The sequence below is a fragment of the Acanthopagrus latus genome, chromosome 15, assembly GCF_904848185.1.
Source record: "Acanthopagrus latus isolate v.2019 chromosome 15, fAcaLat1.1, whole genome shotgun sequence".
Taxonomy (NCBI): Eukaryota; Metazoa; Chordata; class Actinopteri; order Spariformes; family Sparidae; genus Acanthopagrus; species Acanthopagrus latus.
Genome location: NC_051053.1, coordinates 13,384,857 through 13,407,217, shown reverse-complemented (window position 1 = coordinate 13,407,217; position 22,361 = coordinate 13,384,857). Strand labels below are relative to the sequence as shown.

General features: G+C 41.2%; 1 protein-coding gene across 6 annotated transcripts in view; it reads right to left on the bottom strand.

Annotated features, from left to right (window-relative positions):
• cdh23 (cadherin-related 23) overlaps positions 1-22,361 on the bottom strand; it is a 165,839-nt gene that overhangs the window by 113,753 nt on the left and 29,725 nt on the right. For all 6 annotated transcript variants that reach the window (XR_005079483.1, XM_037124921.1, XM_037124922.1 and 3 more), the window contains exons 4-6: positions 10,401-10,543; positions 10,076-10,123; positions 9,593-9,685 (exon numbers count right to left, since the gene is read on the bottom strand). Coding sequence is in view for 5 of the 6 variants with exons in the window: in XM_037124921.1 (XP_036980816.1) it covers positions 9,593-9,685; positions 10,076-10,123; positions 10,401-10,543 (284 nt within the window). In the remaining variant the exon portion in view is untranslated. The remainder of the gene's footprint in view (positions 1-9,592; positions 9,686-10,075; positions 10,124-10,400; positions 10,544-22,361) is intronic.

The following is a 22,361-nucleotide window of genomic DNA, read 5'->3' as shown; positions in this document are numbered from 1 at the left end:
TACTGGGGTCCGTTTGCAATCACTTCATGTAGCTCTGCAGCAGAGACGAGTGGGGACAGGGAGACAAGCAAGAAAAAAAAGTGCTGCATGTGGGAAAAAGATGGACGTGAACAAGACAAAAACACTTTCAGTGTAATACAGGAAAATGCAGCCGAGGTTTACAAGGTTTAAGCTGGTTGCATATTGTATGACTGGCAGCACTAATGAGTCAAATGCAGAATGGCAATGTGTATAATCATCTTCTGTATAAAGTGATCATTACATGGCAATTGGTACTTCCTACAATAAAGCAAACATCCCAACCTGTTATTTCCATCATTTCAGTCTCCTTTCATTGCTCTCTTTATCTCAATTAGCAGAATGAGACATTGTCAAATTAACTTACATCTTGTTGATGAGACATGACACCAGTTATGGAGCTCTCAACAAGCGGAGTGTTCAAGCTTGTCTGTATCTTCGACTGCTTCAGCCCCCTTTGCCTGTGCAACATCATTTTGTAATAGCTTTTTATTGATTTTCTTGTAACGACTCCTCAAATTTTGCCTAAGGTTTGTATTAGCAGTGGCTCCTACCTGCCTCACATGTTTCTTATAAAATAGTTGTGTAACAATCAATATTTCCTGCCAAATTCTCTCTTATGAGCTATGTCTCTTTTTTTCTCTCATCTCTTGCGCCCTTTCTGTTCTCCCCTTTAACCTAAGCTGGGTCCTTGGAGGTGGGGGGCATAGAAGAAAGAGAGGAAGAGGAGTGGTCGAGCACACAACTTAATTATACATCAAAGCACTTGTGTTGGGGAAATGACAGAGGGGGGAGGCACGAAAGAGGTGGAAGGAAAGACATCATAGGACAAAAGGGGTTTGACTTGCATGAGAGCGGACCTTGGTGATGGTTCCTAGTATCAGTTTTAGTCGAGATTTCAGGGAAAACAGACTTTGTTCACTTAAAGAGGTATTCATCCCCTGGGAAGATGGCCTTTGCAGTCTGTCTAGTCTGTCTAAACAGTAGAGGATGCAAACATTTTTGAAATTGTCGCTTTATTACCAGAGAAAACAGCTAAAATATGATATATGATGTATATGATGTTTTGTGAAAAAACAGTGAAGAACAGCATTGTAGTTTATATTTGATCATTAATGCCTTCTTTTGCAGTTTGATCAGAGATTTTCCAGTCTCCATTTTCACAATACTGAAACAATATGGCAAAAGATGTTACATGATGCATCATCTGAAGGAGATTTGCTAACAAACGTGTTTGGGGCTCTGGGTGCAGGCAAAATGGAGAGAGGTTTATCATGTTCATTTGAATATACAACCAACATTTTACTGTTTCCAAGCTGGTGATCAAAGTTCCTGGGTAAGAATGGAGAAGAAAAAGTGACTTTACAGTTTATTTCTTACAAATCCAAAGAAAATAAAGACTACAACATGCGGAAGTATTCTCATCTCCCAAAAGAATATCTTGATCATTAACTATCTTGTAGTCTACTAAACACCTACAGTTAAACATAGCAAACAAACTTTCGGTTTTCTGCTGTACCCTCTGATGAAAGGAGAAGTTAACTCATATACCATTGTACATTATTCATTTGTTATTCAAAACTAGACAATAGAGTAAATAACTTTTAACTTTTTATTAAGAATGCAATGCATTTGCTGTATTTGCTAAAACAAACTTTGCAGTTTGGGTCCTTGATAATATGGTGTGGATATCTATCATACTTCATATTCATTTCTCATTTTATTATGGGCTGGCAACACGTACCTAAAAAAATCAAATATAGTTTCAGAGGTTCATTACTCACATTCAGTAAGAAACAGGCTTGACTTTGCTGGATTTCATACTGTAATCATTAGCATAAACTTCCGTATGAAACTTGTGCACACTTAATTATATGATGAGGTAAAACCATAGTAGGCTATTGAGTTATAATGAAAAGGAAGAGATACATCTAGACCAATTTAAATAAAAGCTGTGAGGTAATTTTGTAACACAACAGAAAAGACATCAAAAGACAGCAGCATTATTTATGTTTGAGAAAATACACAAATCACTGAGCATCATTATGTTATCATATATAAGAATGAAGGCATAACGTTTCATTATTCCAGGAAGGCTGAGACTCTCCAAGTTGTTGCTAAAAGAAGGCTGCACAGAGTTCAGTCTCTTCAAAGGTTTAGCCAGAAAATCCTATAGAGAGAACTATTCTCAAAGTTGAAAGCCCTGCTTGCAGCCACTAGTGCTGGACCATGGGGTAAATATAAGATTTGATGATGGTGCTATTTAACTCAAAATGGTTCAGTGCCTAAGGAGCATAAGGGTGCAGTGTAAATCTCTTTCCAATCTGCTTGTAAAATTATTAGATATCTGTCTTAAGAAAAATTGACATTTCATGGGCTTCCAGCCATACTGAGGGAAAGGCCTCTGTGGGGCATGACAGTCTCAATAAATACAAATAACCCATTCTATTGTGATTCCTGTAAATGCTTACTGGCTTGAGGAGGTGGTGAGGTCTTCCTGAGAAACATCATGTTAGAAAGACTGACCTATAACTTCTTCCTAAGTTACCCCACACATTGAGGCAAGATAGCTGCTTTGTTCTATAAGAGGAAGTGCCAAATTAGACACTGCTAGACAACATTGAGCTGACTGGAATGACAACCTGCAAAAATGCAGCAGGGATCTGACAAAGATGGGATGCAAGTTGGAGCTTAACCATCTGTTTGTCACTGTAATTGGTTTGAGAGGTGTTTGTTGTGGTTATGTGTGCCTCTTGTAACATGGCTAAAATAAAGGTATCCAAGGCATAAACCGAACAGTAAAAGCAGTGGCACAACAGCATATTTGACTTAACAAGCATTGCTTTTATCACATCAGTCCAGGTCAGTCAGGCTTTCTGTAGCAGTGAGAAAAAATGTGTTAAATTAGTCATATTCCACACTACAGCAGGCTTTTGAGTATATATGACTCGCTGTGTTTAGTTAAAAGACAATGAGCTCTACTACGATGTTGTTATACTGAAAAAAACAACAAGAAAGAGGTAGCATCTGTTTTTCTCTTAACTGCCCTCCATATTTCTCTATAATGTATCATTTTTCTTTAATGCTTCTCTCCCTACCACCTCGATTGTGGAAGTGACAGCCAAAACAGATTTGAGCAAATTGGAAAGGCTATAAAGCTCTATTAAGGCAAATCTAGCCACGGTTGGAGGAACAGTGAGAAGGGAAACAGACGAATGGGAAGGGTAGTGCATATTGAGACACAGAAGAAGACGACGGAGGGAGAAAATTGTTGAGGCATTTGCATAATGCCAAATGGAGCCCTGGTGAGGTTGAAGGCACAACTTGCAGCTGAATATTTTTCCCATAACCAAGCTCTAGTACACGCCACAAAAAGCCAGGAGAGCTAGCACTCTGTTTTTCTTTCTCTCTCCCACACAAACAACCCTAAACACAAACACACAAGCAGCTGTAAAATATAGAGCAGCCGACAAGATGCACAACTGTCTTCCATGTTAGCAAAACCTTGTCGGAATTCGCGATTCTGCCAAATGAGTGTTTCCAGGGAAGGAGAGCGCCTAAGGCAGGGTGGGGGTGGGGATGGAAGGGTGGGAACCACACACTTGAAAGAAAGGGAGAGAGGGAACGACAGGTTGATTTATTCAAAGAGTGAGGAGTTGGTGAATCAAACTTTAATGGTTTTTGGGAGTGAAAGCTGTTCTCTCTCCCCCTTCAATCTTGCCCCTCACACTCAGTCTTCCCTTACTCGCACCGTACTTCACTTCCCTCTGTCGCTCTCTTCCTCCATCCCTCTGTCTTAGAAATGCACTTTTCGATGGTCACTCACAAACGCGAGCCATCCCTTTTTCTGACAGACAGATCTGCGCTCATCGCTGCATAGCACGCAAATCAAGGTGCTCTTCATGCTCAGCGGGATAAAGTAAATGACAGAAAGATAAAGAGAGGAAGAGGAGGTGATTTACCTTCACGAGTGGCAGCGTATGTGATGCCCAGGCAGTATTTGTTGCGTTAACCCCTGGACTGGAAAGGATGTGCGGAAAAATTGTTTCACAGGCACGACATCCTCCTGACAACTCACTTAAGTGGCTCTGAGAGGTGTGCTGAAGTCTACAAATGAATCATTATTCATGGAAGTGAATGACTGCAATCACTCCTTAAAGAATGCACACATGAACATGGGCTTGCATAGACTGAGTATCCGCAGATGGAAAATTACACATCCACAGACACACACACACACTAAACAAAACCCATCAGTGAAATGTGGACTGAAATTAGGCGACTCTTTCTGCATGAAATATCTGAACAAACAGCTGGTAAGACATCCTGGCCATATGTACTGCATTTCTGTTGTAAAAAAATGAGAAGTTACTGTAGGAGTTAGTTTGTAAAGGATGATCATGTGTTGTGGTCTAATCAGTGCTGTCAGACATAATCAGATGGACAGATGAAAAATGATCTACAAAGATGAAGAGTTAACAGAACTGCCATCACTTCACTCTCGTAAAGACTATTAACTGTAATTTCTCTATTGAGCACAACATAGATGATGCAGAGGAGGAGCAGAATAAGGATATTTTATTAGAAGCCACAACTTTTGCTTAGAAATACGTCCCAAGCACCAATTTTATGTCGGAGAAAGTTATAAATGGAGCCTGAGGTGAGTAAAATATTGACTGCTTCCCATTTAACCTTCTCGCTTTACCCATTTTTTCTCTTTCTCCCTAAATCCCTCCATCCCTCCCTGCGGGGCTCAGGGTCTTAGTGTCAGGCAGAATTCTCTTTGAGGCCTGCGCCTGTCAACCAGCCACCACTCAGCTCAGTAACCACTAGATTCAATTATACTACAGGAGAGACCAGGAGCAATGATACTGAAATCATTATGGGCTAAATCCAACATCTAGGAGGCAGCCTGTGTGTATGTGTGTGAGTGTGTGTGAGAGTGCGTGTGTGTGTGTGTGTCTTGTTTCAGAAAGAAGCCATGTGTTTGTCCATTTGTCTGCAATCTATGTGAAGGATGACTGTGTTGACATTAATATTGTAAACACTTCATGTAATTTAGCAATAAATGTATTATTTGAATGCAATTTCAGAATTTCACTACAAACAAGACTAAGTTCTTTTAAAGTTCCCAGGGAACCCTGAAACTCCAAAGACATCAGTCATCCATATACTGTAGTTGCTGCTTTAGAGCTGAAATATTTGTTTATAACATGGTAAACAAATTACCTTTGGATGTTGTAACCTGCAGAGGTACAGGGCAGAGGGCGATAACAGATTAGGGACTGAATTTCGGCTTTCAGAAGTGAACAAAGGCAAAGAAGAAAGGAATCTAACAGATTCATCTGTGTTCTACCTGACAGCGACAGAGGGCACATCAAATAACAGGTGCCTCTGTTTTGCTGCCAGAGCCCACATCAAGCACTAAACAGCTCATTCGCAGGCGTAATAGGAGCTCTCAAACACCCTCTGCCAATATTATCGAAAATATGAGTGCATTTGTGTGTGTGTGTGTGTGTGTGTGTGTGTGTGTGTGTGTGTGTGTGTGTGTGTGCGCGTGTGTGCGTGTGCGTGTGCGTGTGTTTGTGCTTTTCGTGCGTGAAATGCTGTCGTGCTATTCAACTCAAAATTGTTTGGAGGAAGTAGTAGCCAAAAGTTTGAGCTCAAAAATTTGGCTGGTTTGAATTTCCTCTCTTCTACAGTACACAACTGTTCCCCTAACACCTTGGAGCAGTGACCTTTTAAAGAAACACACAATTATGCAACAAATCAAACTCTACTGAGGGGATTCTGTTACAAACAATTTCAGAAACCAAACTGAAGGGCTTTTTCTTCTCTGGATGTCTGACTTTCACCTGAAGGGTTTCCACCTTGGGCAGCCAGGTTCTCTAGTTCATCAGAGCTTACTGTAGGTTAGAGAGGGACATTGAGATTTGGCTGATAGAAAATAGAGGCTGAGGAGGGATTTACTCACCTGCCTGACATACCTGAGAGACAGTAAACAGATACATTTTGGATATCTATCACTTGGAGCCTTTTGCTTGTCTGCATTACATTACTGTGGCACATCTGAAAACAGCTTTACAACCTTCTGAAATATCTACTGTAATATCGAAGGCAATATTCCCCTGTACAGCGAACCTGCTGTGGGGCCAGATGAAAGTGAGTATTGGCTGGAGGATGAAAAAATGATCTAAAATGCTATACGTTTAGGGGCTCAACCAATTAAACAAAGTTGCTAAGGTCATTGGAAACTACATATGGACACGATCTATAAAGGTGAATATGTTTAGAGGTGGCTCAGGAGGTAGTTTGACTTGTCTACTGAGCAAAGGGTTGGCGGGTCAATCTCCACCTCCTCTTATCAACATGTCAGTGTCCTTGGGAAAAACATTGAACCCAGAATTGCTCCCCAGCCACTGGCAATGCAGGAAGTCCATTCCTGATTTCATGTTCCAAGCTGGGAAAGTGGGAAGGGTTGCCTAAGGAAGGGCCTCCAGCATTAGAACCCTATGCCAAAAATCAGATTTTACAAGCCATGTTGGGAAGGGCCCAGTTAACGAGAGAGAAACAGCCAATCCATTGTGGAAGTAGCCAAAATATGTGGAAGAGTTAAATGTGTGTGATCCCATAATTGCACAAAGAAAATGTGTTTTGTGAATATATACTGTATATTTATGTGAGATGGACAGACCGTTGCCAGAGAAAAAGAACAGACTGCAGAGGAACAGGAGCAAATAAGTACAAGTGACTTAAAGAACAAGAGAAAACTGTGTTTGTGGTCAGCTTATGGAACCACAGGAGATGGCACACACTGGGCCCAGCAAGAGAAGTTGTTAGTGTTGGCATTTGATATTATCACAGGGACACTGACAGAGAGACTGCCTCCCAGTGGGAGAGTGTGAGGGTCAGGCAGCTGGGGGGGGAAGGCTGTGTGTGAGTGTTTTTGTGGAGGGTTGCTCTTTTAGACCTGGATGTCCCCACAGTTCAGCAGAGCTGTACTCCACAGATGCACACTTGGCAAAACATTTTGAGTTTGTCAATGCAGGGCTTGCTATATAGAGGACTACCTGTCGCGCTTAGGGAATGTGAAAAACACCTCTCAGTATGTTGTGGGCTCGCTCCATCATCTCATCCAATAATGGATTTGGGTTGTGGCCCATCTGCTGTTCTATCAAAACATTATTTCTGGTGATAGTCATTGCTCCTTGTATCCAGTCTCTGCTGCTGGCTGCCTGAGTGTGTGGATGCTGTAAATCTGGCCAGCTCATTAGCACTGACAGAGGGAATGCTAGCAGCCCACCTGCTCCCCTTCACCCTCTTTATGGCTCTACAAATTAAAACGACATTTACACACACACTTCCCCACTCTCCCTTCTACACTGCTCACCTTGCCACTCACAATGCTTCATCTGCTCACTGCTGAGCTGCGTCAGGCCCATCTGAATATACATTCTACCTAATATTCTACTGTTTCAAAGACCCTGAAGAACTTTGTGTTCATTCTTTTTGGCTTCTGTCGGTCTTTCTGGTATTCATTGTCACTTTTTACTACATTAAATCTCACCATTTTAATCCTCTGTCCTTCTGTTTTCACAACACTTAACTACTACCATCATCCTTCTCTCTGTGTACTTAAGTTTCAAAAGGACTATATAGTAGTCATGATTGTACTCCGAACCTCAATTACTGTAGCATGTCCAGTGAGTGACAGCGTGATAGAGTGATGTCGCAGCATGTTTGCTTAGCCCGCTAGAGGTCACTCAGGGGCCCAGAGGTAATGTGGCTATAAAAATGCAGGCAACGGAAGTTGTGGGAAAACAAGATATAGCAGAGGAGAGGCCAGAAGAAGGGGAAAGAGGTTACCAACAAGGAAGAAAATTACTCCTGGATGGATACAGTTCTCAACACTCCCACTTCCAGGTGGAAGAGGTGGAAGGCTGTAATGAAGAACTCTGTGTACTGACTGGACCATGACACACAAACACATACTATTTATTCATCTTCTTATATTGTAAGTATTAAGATTTGTGATAAAACACATTCTACCTGCATCACACTCACTCTGACCCTTACTGGAAATGCCAGTGAATAAGACTTTAGCTGTTTTAAGGAATCTGATCAATCACCACAGCCCATCGCCTCAAATAAAAAAACTTACATTTTGTACTAGGAGTGCAAAACCAACATAAGCAGTAACTCAATGTGGGATTCAAGGGAGTGAACAATGTATGAGTGACTGAGGGTCAACACAGCTCCGTTAAATGGCTTTCTGGAGGCTAAACTGATGCCTATTGTTTGCAGAGCTTGGAAAGCCTGTATATGGACTATAAGTCCCACACAACTGAGCAGTGGTTGCATTGGCCTGACAGAACCTTCCCTGGTGGGTGGTCTGAACAGCCTCCTCTAAACAGTCCTCCTTTCTCCCATTTATTTGCCTGACTTTATGGATTGGGGAGAGAAAAAGCCAGTGGCTTTGAAGATTTGGTGAAGACTCAGAAAGGGGTATGTGCTCAAACTCAACACAACAAGATGATGTGGATGTGTGTGTGTTTGTGTGTGTGGATTTCAGCCCCTGTTTGAAGTCCTCCTCTCCACTCTGGCAATTACTTCTATCAAGGATTAGATGAGGGAGAGGGCAAAGAGGAGAGAGAAAGATGGAAAGACGTGAAAGCTGAGAAGGGAGGTGGCAGATTCAGAGAGAGGACAGAGAAGTGAGAGAAACAGAGAGAGGAGAAAAGAGATTGAGGTCTCCGCTACAGTGAGTGTTTTTCTTCCCTATAAAGGAGGCTGTGCACACTCTCTAAACATGAGCTAGAGGACAACTCCTAAAATCTCAGGAAGATCACAGGTGCAGCAAAACACAGCTATTTCCAGGGCAGCAGAGACGAAAAGCACTATGAATAGTTGAGTGCAGCCACCATACAGTTACTTCTGTTACGATATCCATAACATGGTGGTGAATTTCATACAAGTTTTCTAACCTTCTCTTAAATTCCAGAAGGAAACCATAAATTTGTGAGGGAACGGTTGGAATCACTGTTCTGTTGTTCAATAATGGACATTTATGACTAAATTTCATTGTATTTAAGTCTAAAAAAACAAAAACAAAAGTGCATCAAACCCTCTTATTATGTTGCTAATTTGGATGCAACAAGTAAATAAATACAATAAGCTAATAAAAAAATGAATGTTTTAGCTTCACTGTGTAGAATGATTTAAGTGCAGTGTTTAAAATGAAGGATGTTTTTCGCTATCTACAAAAAGTCCAAAGTCTTTTTGTCTGTCAGGATAAAAAAAACCCAACAGAATTTAAGAGGAGGGCCTACGAGACAGATGTGACATCACCAATCTTGGTCCATTATTGAGCATACACAAGAGCGATGTGAAAACTTGAAGCCTCCAGTGCAGATATACACTGAGAATGGACCTTAAATTGATTTAGTCAAACAAATACTTGCATATTCATATATTCTTGTAGTCTGTAGTAATTATACTACACACATCAGAGTTTTTATGTTTTCCTTAACACATGTATAGAGGGGATCATTAAAACACTTTCTGTCAGCCTTACCTCTGGGATATGGACGGTGTAAGGCTGCCCATGGAAGATTGGCGAATTATCGTTCACGTCTCCAATCTGGATGTTGACTGTGTCCTTGACCACCTGAGGGAGGAAACACCTTGGTAAAACTGTTTCAGAGCCTCCTCCACACGTTACTTGTCAGAAAACTGTAGTCACTGCAAATGTGCATCAGCCACACCAAGCCAAGATTCAGAGTGAAAGAAAATGGGACAAGTGTGTGATAGATTACCCGCCGGGAGAGTAGGATGAACGTCAGTATGTTTCAGCAACTAAACTGCGTTCAGTGAGACAGGTGTCAGAATGATTACATGTGAGAAACAGAGTATAAGGGTGAGAATGAGAGCGAGAGACTGAAAGAGAGACGTATTGAGAGAGAGGGTCTCTATGTGACATGTGGTCAGGCTATATCCAGGTGTCAACGTGTGACGCAAGGTGTCATAACTATGATCACAGTGCAGAACTGTCTCTTACCTCTTGAATGTCGCTCACGTAGAATTCGACCTGCATCTCTGACTTGGTCTGGTGAAGACAGACAGAGACATCAGCATAAACTTTACAAGGATATGTGTAGTGCAAAATAGCTGTGCAGAAAAGCATAACAAGTCAGAAATACCACTCTGAGCCTGCAACCCTTTCTTTTTCATCCCTCACTACTGAAGAGTATTGCACTTTTCACTGCTCTTTCATCATTTGATAATTTACATTCCATCTCCTATTTTCAAAATTGTCCTGACTTTTCTTGTCTATAGTGCATTTGATTTGGTAATGTGTAGTCGGGAGTAGGTGGTGTTTGTACCTCACGGTCGAGCTGCTGTCGAAGCCACACCACACCAGTGTCTTTGTTCACAGAGAAGTACCTCATGGCCTCTTCTCCTGAAACCCCGTAGATGAGGGGCTCTTCCTCAGGATCAGTTGCTTTCAGCTGGGCAACTGATGAACCTGCAAAACAGAGTGAAAGGTCAGAGGTTTCACACGGTCAAAGGTCATATGACTAGGTTATATGACCTTGTATTAGCTAATTTTAAGACCAAATCCAATACATTTTCTCTAGATATCCCATCATGTCTACTGAGACACATAACAGTATATCTTATACACATAAAAATACCTTTTCATTGCATATCTTATTCTTATGTGTATTTATTATCTATATTTTTAATGTGTTGTACTACATTGTTATAAATATATAAATAAATATTAGAATAATTAAACTTAAAATAAATATTGTTCTCCTTTAAATTTCTCATACTCACTAAACACACTCAGTAAACAACTTGGCCTGCAGGATCAGGAGAAAGATTTAACAACTTGTTCTTCCAAAAAGTAAATGTGGGATAAATAATGATAAATATGGCATTACAGCACACAAACACACACAGAGCACATACAAACGCACTAGCACAAGAGTAAAGTGTTTTTAACTGGAGCTGGGCTGGTTCACAAGCTCCATTCATCACATACGCTAATCAAACCCAGAGGTGGAGCCATCCAGCCAGCTAATCCACCATGCTGGACAGATGTGTCAAGGGGGACGAGGCTGAGGTTAGGAGGGGCCCGGAGGGGAGGGGACAAGGCTCATTTCTAACCAGGGAACAACTGCATGGTAAAGGGCTTGAAGGGGAAGGTATGCTGATATCAGTAACACACAATGGACCCAAGCAGTCATGAATATGTATGATGTTCCCTTCCATTCATCGTATAAAAGCAGTCAAACACACCGTACGCACAGCTCAAATGTAGACACCCATTTACAAATACATCCAGGCAGAGACAAAGAGTAGTTCTGAGGGCACTCACTTGACCTACATTTATCCCTAAACCCTGAACCTGTGACAGAATCAGTGTTGTAAGAAGTACCAAAAAGCCATACTTGATCAAAATAAACATACTAAAATATTACCAGCAAATGTGAGTCACCCATACAGATAGCACTTGAGTAAAAATCTTAAGTATACTTAATATCAAATACATTTTCTGGCAGTCATTGTACTTAAGTGTCAAAAGAGCCGGTAAAACGACATACATATGTATTTACCTGTACCTACAGTATATACTGAATGCTTAAGGGTGACCAATTATCAACCTGGCCAATTATCTGATCCGATATATAGCATTTTTTTAAGTGAATCTCAAAAATATACGCTTCTTTTTCTACTTCGGCTCTGATACTGTATGCAATTTACATGCAAACTAGTAACTAAAGTTATCTAACAAATATAATGAAGTGAAAATTTACAGTGGATTGGAAGTATAAAGTAGCAGAAAAATTGATAAACCTAAAGTACAAATACCTCAAATTGGGCACTTGAGTAAATGTACTAGGTTTCATTCCCATGGCAACATTGGGCAGGTGTTCTTGAACTTTACATGATTTCCTGATTTCAGAAAAAGCACCGGGACCCTAATGCCCTCATTCTTTCTTGTTCATTTAGCTTGCACTTAACAATATGTTTGCCCTGCAGTGCTGAACTCATACAAAGCACGAGGGCATCGGAGCTGAAAGGTTGGCCTGCATTTCACCACAAGAGAAAAGAAACAAGAAGGTATTGAATACGAGTTCATGGATGGAAAAGTAAAAACACAGAGCATACACATACAATGAATGCAAGTAAACACACGTAAATATACACACACACACACACACACACACACACACACACTCTCACACACCCTCCCCCCACTGCTGCAGGTACTCGGTCAGACAATAGAGGTGAAGCAAAAGTAAATCAAGCCTGTCACTTGTGCACCAAAATGCTTAACACAACGACCAATTAGGCTTCACAATCACACACCCCTCTCGTTTTATTAATACACCCCATTTTCCTATGAAAGGGTGGCAAAAATGACTAATTAATATAACGATTTATGAACCCCTCTCATTGCGTCTAATGAGATTTATGCAAATTCAGCTGCTTTCAATATGAGTTATAATTTGGTTGAAGACGGTGCAAATTAAGCATTTTACCTCATAGTCATCAATAATAACAGATTTTTTTTTCTTCTACTGCCAGCCCCCTCAACTGTGGAGGAATTGTCTGCTCCATGTGGGTAGACATACACTCGAGTGAAGGATAACAAATGAATGATAACAAATCATTTGAGACTAAAACTATGTATGAGAGTCACAGTCTTGTGGAAGATTAACTCCCACTGCAGAAAACGAGGCAAACTTGGGCCAACTCATTAAGCATATGGGTTAGATTATCTGCTCAGATTAAATGCAAGTATGGAGATTTGGCACATGTGCTATATGTCCATATCAACTGAATCAGTGAAGGGTGTTATGTCTTTATATTAAGATTTGCTACTGCACTTTATTCTAAAGATAAAGACTTGATACTGTACTGGATTCTACTCTAATTTGTCCTCAATTTCTCAGATTGTGTTTTATTACATTCCTCTATCTGCAACATACACTGGCAAAACTAAATGGCTGCAATTAGGCAAAGACAAAATCAATCCTTGAGGATGAGGCTATGGAACATGTTTCGAACTTGTAAGTATCAACAGTTTCACTTTGAGTTTTGTTTAATGTCTACAATGTAAAGCTGTGTGAAATGGAATTGGAGATGGAATCTGCAGCAGCTCAGGCTTAAGTCCAGTTAAAAACAGAATCCAAAGCGGTTTTTAGTTACATTTTGGTCCCAAACAAACTTGACAGTGTTTGTATGTAAATGACAGTCAGTGAATATCCTTCGATGAGTGACAGACTGATGGAGAAAATAATACTCTTGCCTTGATTTATTTGGGGTTAAATATGTAATTCCTGGGGTCTCTCAATTGAAACAAAAACAATGTAAGCAGCATGGGATTATGGGAATTGTTTTTATGGTTAAGCAACCACCATTGCAAATGAAAACTGGACCAACGTTTTATTAATGTTGCAGTTTATGTTTTCAGACTCCCCTCCTTATTCTCTGACTCTCCTCCAGAAGTTGTATCAACAGGTGGCTAGATGAAACACACTGTTATACTGAGTGAAATTAAGATTTCTCTGGGTTTGGATATTGTTCAAAAAACTTATGATATTGTAAGTACATTTCAACAAAATGTTAATGTCAAAATGTTTAACATTCATCTGTGTAAGTCATTTAATTGTTAATTAATAGTTTCGATTAAAGACTCGATTAGAATAAAAGTGAGGGCAAAAAATTGTTGTTGAAGGTGTGAAGCGTGGCATAAAGTATAGTGTGTGTGTGTGTGTGTGTGTGTATGTGTGTGTGTGTGTGTGAGTAGGTAGGTATCCTTCTAGTGCTTATCTGTAACACTGTGGCACCAAGCCCTTTCCCTGACAAACGATGCTATTTAGCAGCAAGTGATGCCAGTATTACTGTTATGAATGATACAGTGCACATTAACATTGCCCCTCCCCATCTCCTCGACTCTGCAACACTGCTCTCATGACAAGAGCGATGGGCTGGAGGACTCATCTCTCTACCTCACCTTTCTCTGTCCCATTGTCCCCTGAACCCCTCACTCTCTCTGCAAATCAAACACCGGTTCCCCCCTTTTCTCTCTGTATTCTGGTAGTATGGTCAAAACACAGCAAACCAAAAGCAGCCTGCCTATCATACTGACCTGATAGATTTTGAGATATGTGTCTCCTAATTCCAAAGTGAGAAAACCCATAAGATTGGCTCTGTGATGAGCAGAAAACCAGAATTCATGCTAGTGCGTTCTGGTACTGGAATTTCTTCAATAGAATATGTAAAAATATTATGTAAAAAATATTAGATATCATTTTCAACACCAAGAAAAAACTTGAGGGATTTTTTATTAATGGATTACTGTAACAAGACTGTAACATGCCAACAAGGTATAAGGTATTCCTGCTGTTTTCTTTGTCAACTGAAACCAGTCATGAAAGCTCTGACCTTGCCATTGTTAATGAGCTAACACTGTGAGCCAAGTGACACCTTCCCCTGCACACCAATGCAGGGGAAGGTGAATCACATGTCAGTGCTTAATGTGGGCAGTCCAGGATGTGAGGCACACAGAAATTAGTTTGCTTATTTGTAGTTCATTTGAGGGATCAAGAACACACACGCATTTGTGAAATGTGCACAATAAAGGACATGCAGCAGAACAAATAAATTAGTAAACAAAAAAGGGAAAAGAGTGAAGTGCAAAGGGTGAAGCCTATTGAACAAATAAACACATAGACCCATTCACCATTTATCATTTTTCTCCCAAAATTACAGTCAGACTTTCTGCATTGTTGTTGTGCTGTGGCAGGGCTCAAAAACTTCCTGCCATAAAACACACAAAATGACAAGCCTGGACAGGTTGAAAGTGAGGTAGAGGAGGAGAGGAACAGTAGGAAGACTCGCTAACCTATACATAGCAGCAGCTGTATGCTTTACTCAGCCCAATCTTTGAGGAAAGGCAAGGGACCGATGGGGGCGCTAAATCAGCTGCTGGAGAACATCAATCCCTGCTGGATCAATAGAAGTCGTACGTGTTAGACGGAGACTAGGCTCAGCCCTGCCCTGGGGCCTCGGGCTTGTGAAAGAAAAGGGGCTATAGGCCAAAGCCCTGTTTATTATGTTGGTGACATCTCTAGACCTCTCGTTCATCTGAGCGCTGATTCAGTGGGACAGGTACTGTCAGGTCTGCAATTTCAGGCATGCTGTGAATTATAGCTTTGAATTTTGTGGTGCACAGAGGCTTAATGGGTATATGGGCAATATTCTGTACGCTATCTACCAAAGCAGCTGCAAACAAAAAAGAAACCACCTCAAGACAAGTGGAGAGATGACTTACTGTGGAGGACGGGGCAGGGAGAGTTCTTGATCTTTAGCTGCTTTGTATTAATACTTGATGCAGTGTCTCGAGGCAGGGTGAGTGAGCCTCAGGGTTGAAGTCATACAATCAGTAGGCTGATGAGTCAGTATGATGCCACTCATGTTACCACACTGTCTATCCACTGACAAAAAGAGCCTTCAAACACATCAGCAACACCAAGTTGAAGCCACGCTGCCTCGCATCAATCAAACCCATCAAAGATTCACACCGGCAAACAGTCTTCAACTGACTGACAGCATGAGCTCATTCAGTATTTTGTTCCAACTATATGGTGCATTTGACGCTTTATTTTTTCAACATGTGAGGAAAACTAAGCAGTATGCTGTGGAGAAAAGCCATGATGTAAAGCTTTCAAATCTGTTACATACATAAAATGTGATAATGAGACTGACTCTCAGCAGCAGTGTTGCGCACTTTACACCATCAGGCCCATCAGGTCTGGGATAACAGGAAGCACACAAAACCACGTCCTACTAAATAAATGTGCGTCATTATGAGAAAATGTATCTGTTTCTTGCATGACACTATTACAGAAAGAGAATGTGTTGGCATTTGTTTGTATCCCTGCACTGGCTGCCCAAAATGAAGCTGGTATAAAGTTTGATTTGACCCACCAGATGTTTCTGGCAAAAAAATACACCATTCATTTCATTAATGAACATATAAACATCATATAAATAATCTGAGCAACGGACAGAGTGACACTTTGTTAATTTAGTCAATTACAGGAACTTGGAACCGTTTTGTTTCACTACAATAGGTTATTGGCCGTGAATTATGCACACTGATACAGAAATACCACTTAAATTTTATTAAAGTTAAATTGTAATCCCAAAATGTGGGCACTTCATTTAAAGCTGCTTTAAGTGTTGTTGCTATTTTAGCTACCTTCCTGTCTGTTTTGCAGTTAGCCCCCCGTCCCTCCTCTCTGCGTCTCCACATGAACGCGTAGAGGTAATCACGAGCCACAGCAGCAAACGAGATGATCCTTCTCTCTTTGCATTAACAACTGTTTCAGTCAATCTCGCTCATGTAAAAACACCTTGAGGGTAATTTACTAGTCTGATTCTATCAAAGGATTTTAGTCTTTGTTTCGGGTTCATCCTTTTAAGCGACCCCCTGGGGACACATGCATTAATTTGCACCCTCACCTCCAGTCAAAAGCGTGATAAATAAACTTTTTCTTTAGAAATACGATGGAAATAAATTGAAATTAACTCATCGCCGCTTTCTCTGCCCATGGTGCTGAGTGATGTGTTAATGTCCACAGATTCAGGCTCCTTCTGGGAAGTCAGTTGGATGTGGAAATAAAATAAGCAGATCTACCTGGAATGACAATAGTGCAGTGGCCAGAAACTGGGTGCTTGGACCTCCATTTCCATACAAAGAGAGGTGTATGTGTTCAGGGGGCATCTTTAATAGCAGAAAAGGGGGTGCATTTAGATGCATTCAGTTTATTTCCCTGTAGGATGAAGACAGCCATGGAGAGTGACAGTAAAGCCTTTTCCCCAGGGAGGACAATTAGACAGCTAGCAATAAAAAATGGAATAAAAGAAAAAGCTCACTGATTATGTTTGCAAGCCTTTGTGCCAGAAATAAACAAACGCAACACATTCTCAAATTGATACAATTGCTGGAGATAGGTACAATTTACATATCAAATAATGGGAGTGAATAACAGCTGGAGTTCTTCAAAGGAGGTTAGATTTGCGCGTTGGTAAAAGCTAATCTATCACACAGAAATCCTTACGTTTTAATAGCTCCTTTGAAACCAGACATTTACCAAATCTATCTAATTTACCCTTTCTCCATTTTTCACTGGCCTTCTCTCTTTTTGTCTGTTATTGTGTGTGTGTATGTGTGTGTGTGTGTGTGTGTGTGTGTGTGTGTGTGTGTGTTCGCAAGCATGTGTGTGTTTGTCACATCAATAACCGTGATGGGAAAGAGAGCCGAAGACAAATAGTGCTGGGAGTCTGGCTTTAAGTGACTCCTGTGTTTCAACAACACACACCATGAGAGTCCTTGAGAGGCTGTGTATTAATCCAACAGATTTATGACTAAATCTGTCACGGATGAGAGGAGAACACCCTCTGCCTTTCCTTTAGCCTTTCCTGAGAGATATACACACATCCTAAAATGTGTGTGTATACGCAGATTTTAAGCGAACAGACTGTATGTACATGCATTTATAAAAAAGTATGAAAAACATTGATACAAGTGGGCAACCACCCACACTTTGATGTGATCACATGATCATCTGGTTTTAAGTTAAACATCTTTAAGCAAACCAAAGAGAATAGCAAATCTTTTGTTCAGTGAGATTTTGTCACTGTGAGTGAGAGTGTGCATACAGGAGAGTACACTCTATGTATATATGTGTGTTGTGCCAATCTTTGATATCAACTAGGCACGGGTCACGGCATGGCTTGAAAAGCCCGAGCAAGGAGCTTAATGTAAACAACAAATGGTTTATGCCTAAAATCAAAACCCTCACTGTGGTTTAACCTTGTGAAAGTAAGACCAGAGTGAACACTGCACTCTGTAGTGAGGGATTTCTTCAGTAATGCATGCTATCAAAAAAAATATCATGAATAACATTTGGTATTTATGAAAATATTGCAGAATAAATATTAGTTTTTACATGAAATACATCAGTACATCTGGTTATCTGAGTGTATTTGAAGTTGACTCTGCTGTCCAGATATGAATCTTTCATTTGCACGGCATACAATGAGAGAGATTCAGAACTGAGGAGGATGGGGCGTATGATTGGATGTCCAGGATTGGCTTTCTAATACACCCAAATGGTGAAATGATGAAAACATTGAGTGACAAGGCTGTGACTAACCAATCACATTGCGAAAAGTCGGAGGACAGTGAAGGACATTAGTGGACAGTCATCCCACGCGTTGGTGAGGAGAGGCAGACCTGTCACAGTAAATTCACACGCAGCTCCACTCACTCTGTGATCACATGGGAAAGCTCTTTGCTCTTGCTATTTTCTATTCCATCCCATCGCAGTCTCGCTGTTCCCCAACTCCCTCTCTTTCGTTTTTGTCATCCTCTCGTCACGCTCCATCCTGCTTGTGGAGGCCAGACAGAGGGACACAGGCAGTGCTGATAGGAGAGGACAGGTGGCTGTGTGCTACTGAGGCTGCTGGAGTGACGGCTAAGCCAGTCTGGCCTGTCGTTGTCACAAAAGCCTACGCTGCCCCAAACACACACGCATCCACCCCAAACTGCACCGATCCTGCCAACATGCCAAAATGTCCATCAACAAAGGCACCTCGAAACGCCTGCCCAATTCTTTCCTTTTCTCTTTATCTTTATGCCTTGCTTTTTTCATCCAGTTTGCTGCTCACCTCAGTTTTTAATCCTGTTCTTATTCTGTTATTTGCCTCCTTCTTTCACCCTCCCTACACTCCCTCTCTCCTCCGCTGGCCCTCTGCTGACCTCACCGGGGCTGACTATTACCTGAGAGCGAGCTAAATCATGGTCGGGTAATGGAACATGCCACCTTCACTGCAAAGCCACACTCACGCGCGCACACCTACACACCCACACAACCACCCACCCACCCACACACCCACACACACACACACACACACACACACACACACACACACATTGAAACAAAAGCCTCTCACTTTTGGCCTTTCCCCTTTTCGCTCCCGTTTACATGTTTATCATTTGGCCCGTGTGTTACTGAAATATAAAGCTGATGTTGTTTCTGTCAGCTCTGTGGATGTAGATGGGGATGTTGGGGAATGGCAGGAGCTGAGGTCAAGAATGAGGCTGTGGCAACTCAGAGTTGACTTCCAGCCCTGGCTGTCATTGGAATAGAGTGTGGACTATTGCCTTAGAAAACAAAGGCTCTCTTTCTTGATAAATATAGCTATAACAAGTAGGTAAGAACTTAGAGAACAGCAGTGGTTTCCCTGTGTTGGACAAGAATCCATGAAGAAAAAAAGGGTAGAGATGTATCAGCAAGGCACAGGGGGAATCTATGGGACTATATCTTTAGATTTATCTTGTATTTGACTGTTCCTCTGTTTATTGTCTAGCATTAATGTGTTTTTTCCCCCCACATCTACTTTTGTCAGACCAGCCTTTTAGCAGTTACTAGTGGGGTTACATCAAAATAAATTAAATAGCTCCCAAAAGGTGTCATCCTCACTAAATACCAGAGAGGAGACACAAAGGTTCAGTTTTTGGCAAAGAATTATAGCTAGTGGGACATTTTATTTTTTATACCAATAAAACAAAAACTAAGTACTGATTAGTCTACGCACCAAAGCAACAGGAGAAAACAAAAAATTAGTTTCTTACGTTCAAATATGAATGTAAGAGAATGAAAAAAATGTGGAAACAATGATAGCGGTGTCTGTGAGAATAATTCTCTAAAGCCACTCTAACGTAGCTACTGATATACAAATATTTACAGCGTAAAACCCTGTCAATGGCACACATACATTAAATGCATTCCTGACTGATGTTATCAGTTCCAGCTGTGTGTCACAAGGTCAACTGTCCACTGTGAGTATGGATGACATTCTGGTGTGAAAGCAAGTAATCTAGTAATAGTAGTGCTAATTAACTTGTAATGTACATTTTAGGCCAGAACTGTCAGAACTTATTGATGAGTTTATCAGATTTCAGTTATCGAATGACGACTCAGAGTTCACTGAACTCCCTTCTACACTGATGGAAAGCTGCTTGATGAAGACTGTCTTTTTAATGATAGTTGCGATAAGATGTTTTCTCTTGTGAGTATTGAAAACATTGCAGATACAATATATCTACTTCAGTTCCTTTCAGCGGGTGGGAGAGTAGACTGAATAAAAGACACACTGAGTAACATAAGGTTTGGTACCTTGTCTAGGAACTAGATGTGCAGCAAAAAAATAGTCCAATAGCAATGTAAAGATCAAGACTTCCTATTTAGGTTTTCATGTTGGCAGCTATGGGCTGTGTTGAATTGACAATCAGCATGTTTACAGTACAACCAGAGAAAGGCACTTTTAAAGAAATCTCACTACCTTGTGAAATGTGTTATCCTATTCTGCTCCATGCTTTTTAGGCAAACAAAAAAGAAGAGAAAACAGAGCACTGTCTGGCTTTGATTTATTTGAAGTGACAGGGAAAACCCTGTTTGATGTAGCAGCCAGTTCTTGAGTAGCAGATGTTGCAGCTTTAAACCAGCACACAAATGGCTCATTTAACACATTTCATTTCTGTGGAAACATGTAAAATCTTCACACTTTGTTAATTTTTTTGAAAAAATTCCATTCAGAGTTAGCATTAAAATTGACTTGTGAGTGGCAAAGGTCAGTAGCCTAACAGCAAGATCAACTTGCGACTGAAAAGGGAATGCAGCCTAGCAACAAGCTGTCGCTGCTACTTTATTTCCCATTCCCTTGAACTTTTGGCAGCATGCAGGCTTGGTAATCTCCACCAGAACATATCTGTAATGGTGTTTTCTCCACAGCCCATATGGAGGAACAGTTGTAAAATTGCATTGTACTCCAAATGCCACACTAGCATGTCTGATCCTGGTGTGGTCCAGCTCAGTTTAGTCTATCTAACTGACTAGCCAGGCCAGGCGAGGCCAGGGCCAGCTGGACTTTATCTGTATGGGCAGACTTACTAGTGCATTTCTATCTTCCTCATCACTCTCTTGCTCTCTTATGTCCATCTGCTGTGAAGCTCCCTCACCCTCATCCCCCACCCTCAGCAAATATCTATTCCCATCTCTCCATGTGTGTATCCCTTACATTTTCACATCTACAGTTTCTGCCAGCTCCCTAGCTGTTTATCCTGCTTTTTTACATGCGTCCAATCTTCTCTCTCACACATTTCTTTCTGCTATATTCCCTGCATATCCTCCTCTTTTCCTTCCTTTCATTTCTCTCTTTTTGTCATTCATTATCCCATCTCCTTCCCTGTGTTTTACAAACACACCATTACACCAGTTTCTTCTGCTGTTATCAGAAGTGATCCATATTTTTCCCATCAGAGACACGAATAATGACAGAGAGAGCAGGAGAGACAATGAGACACAGGAGTAAAGAGAGAGAGTGAGGGGGAGAGAAAAAGACAGGACAGAGTAACATTAAGAAGAAGGGAGGAGGGGGAGGTAGTATGGTCACTGTCCGAAAAGCACAGCTGAAAATGTGCTCAAGTTGACCAGCAGAGGACTGCAATGCAGACAAGCCAGAGTATAGCCAGTGTACAGTGTATAGTGTGTGTGTGTGTGTGTGTGTGTGTGTGTGTGTGTGTGTGTGTGTGTGTGTGTGTGTGTGTGTGTGTTTAAAAGCATGTGTCCAGATTGTTGCTACGATGCTGCCTAAATTTGATGTCCGGCTGCCACCATTAAAGCTTCTTCCATCCCGTAACACGCCACACTTGTTTTATGGATTATAAATGAACTCATTATCTGTTGCGCTCATTAGCTTCAGGTCCTAATTAGCCAAAATTAATATTGTTTCCTGACAAAGACATTGGCACTGGCAAATTGGCAATTGACCTCCTTGGTCAATCTGGAGAGAGTGGGGACAGAGTAATGTGCAGAAGCATAAAAAACAGCAGAGGTGAGCAGGAGAGCCGGGTGATGACAGCTGCTCTGGGTGATCAGTTTTGGACTGCCTCTCTCTCTCTCTCTCTCTCTCACACACACACACACACACACACACATAAACACACACACTGTCCTGCACAAACTCTCTCTCTCCTTCGATCAAAAAGTAGCCCCTTAAGCAGACGTGCTGCGTTCACATCACTATCACCAAAGAACTGTGACAGGTTTGGGTTGGAAATGAACAGTCTAGGTACAATAAAAGCACCTAGGTATTCTGTATGTTCAGCGTGTGAGTCTGTGTGGGTGGGAGTGGAAAATGAAAAGCTAGAAAAACCACAGTATCTCACACGCACAGTGGCTGACAGCAGAAAAGCC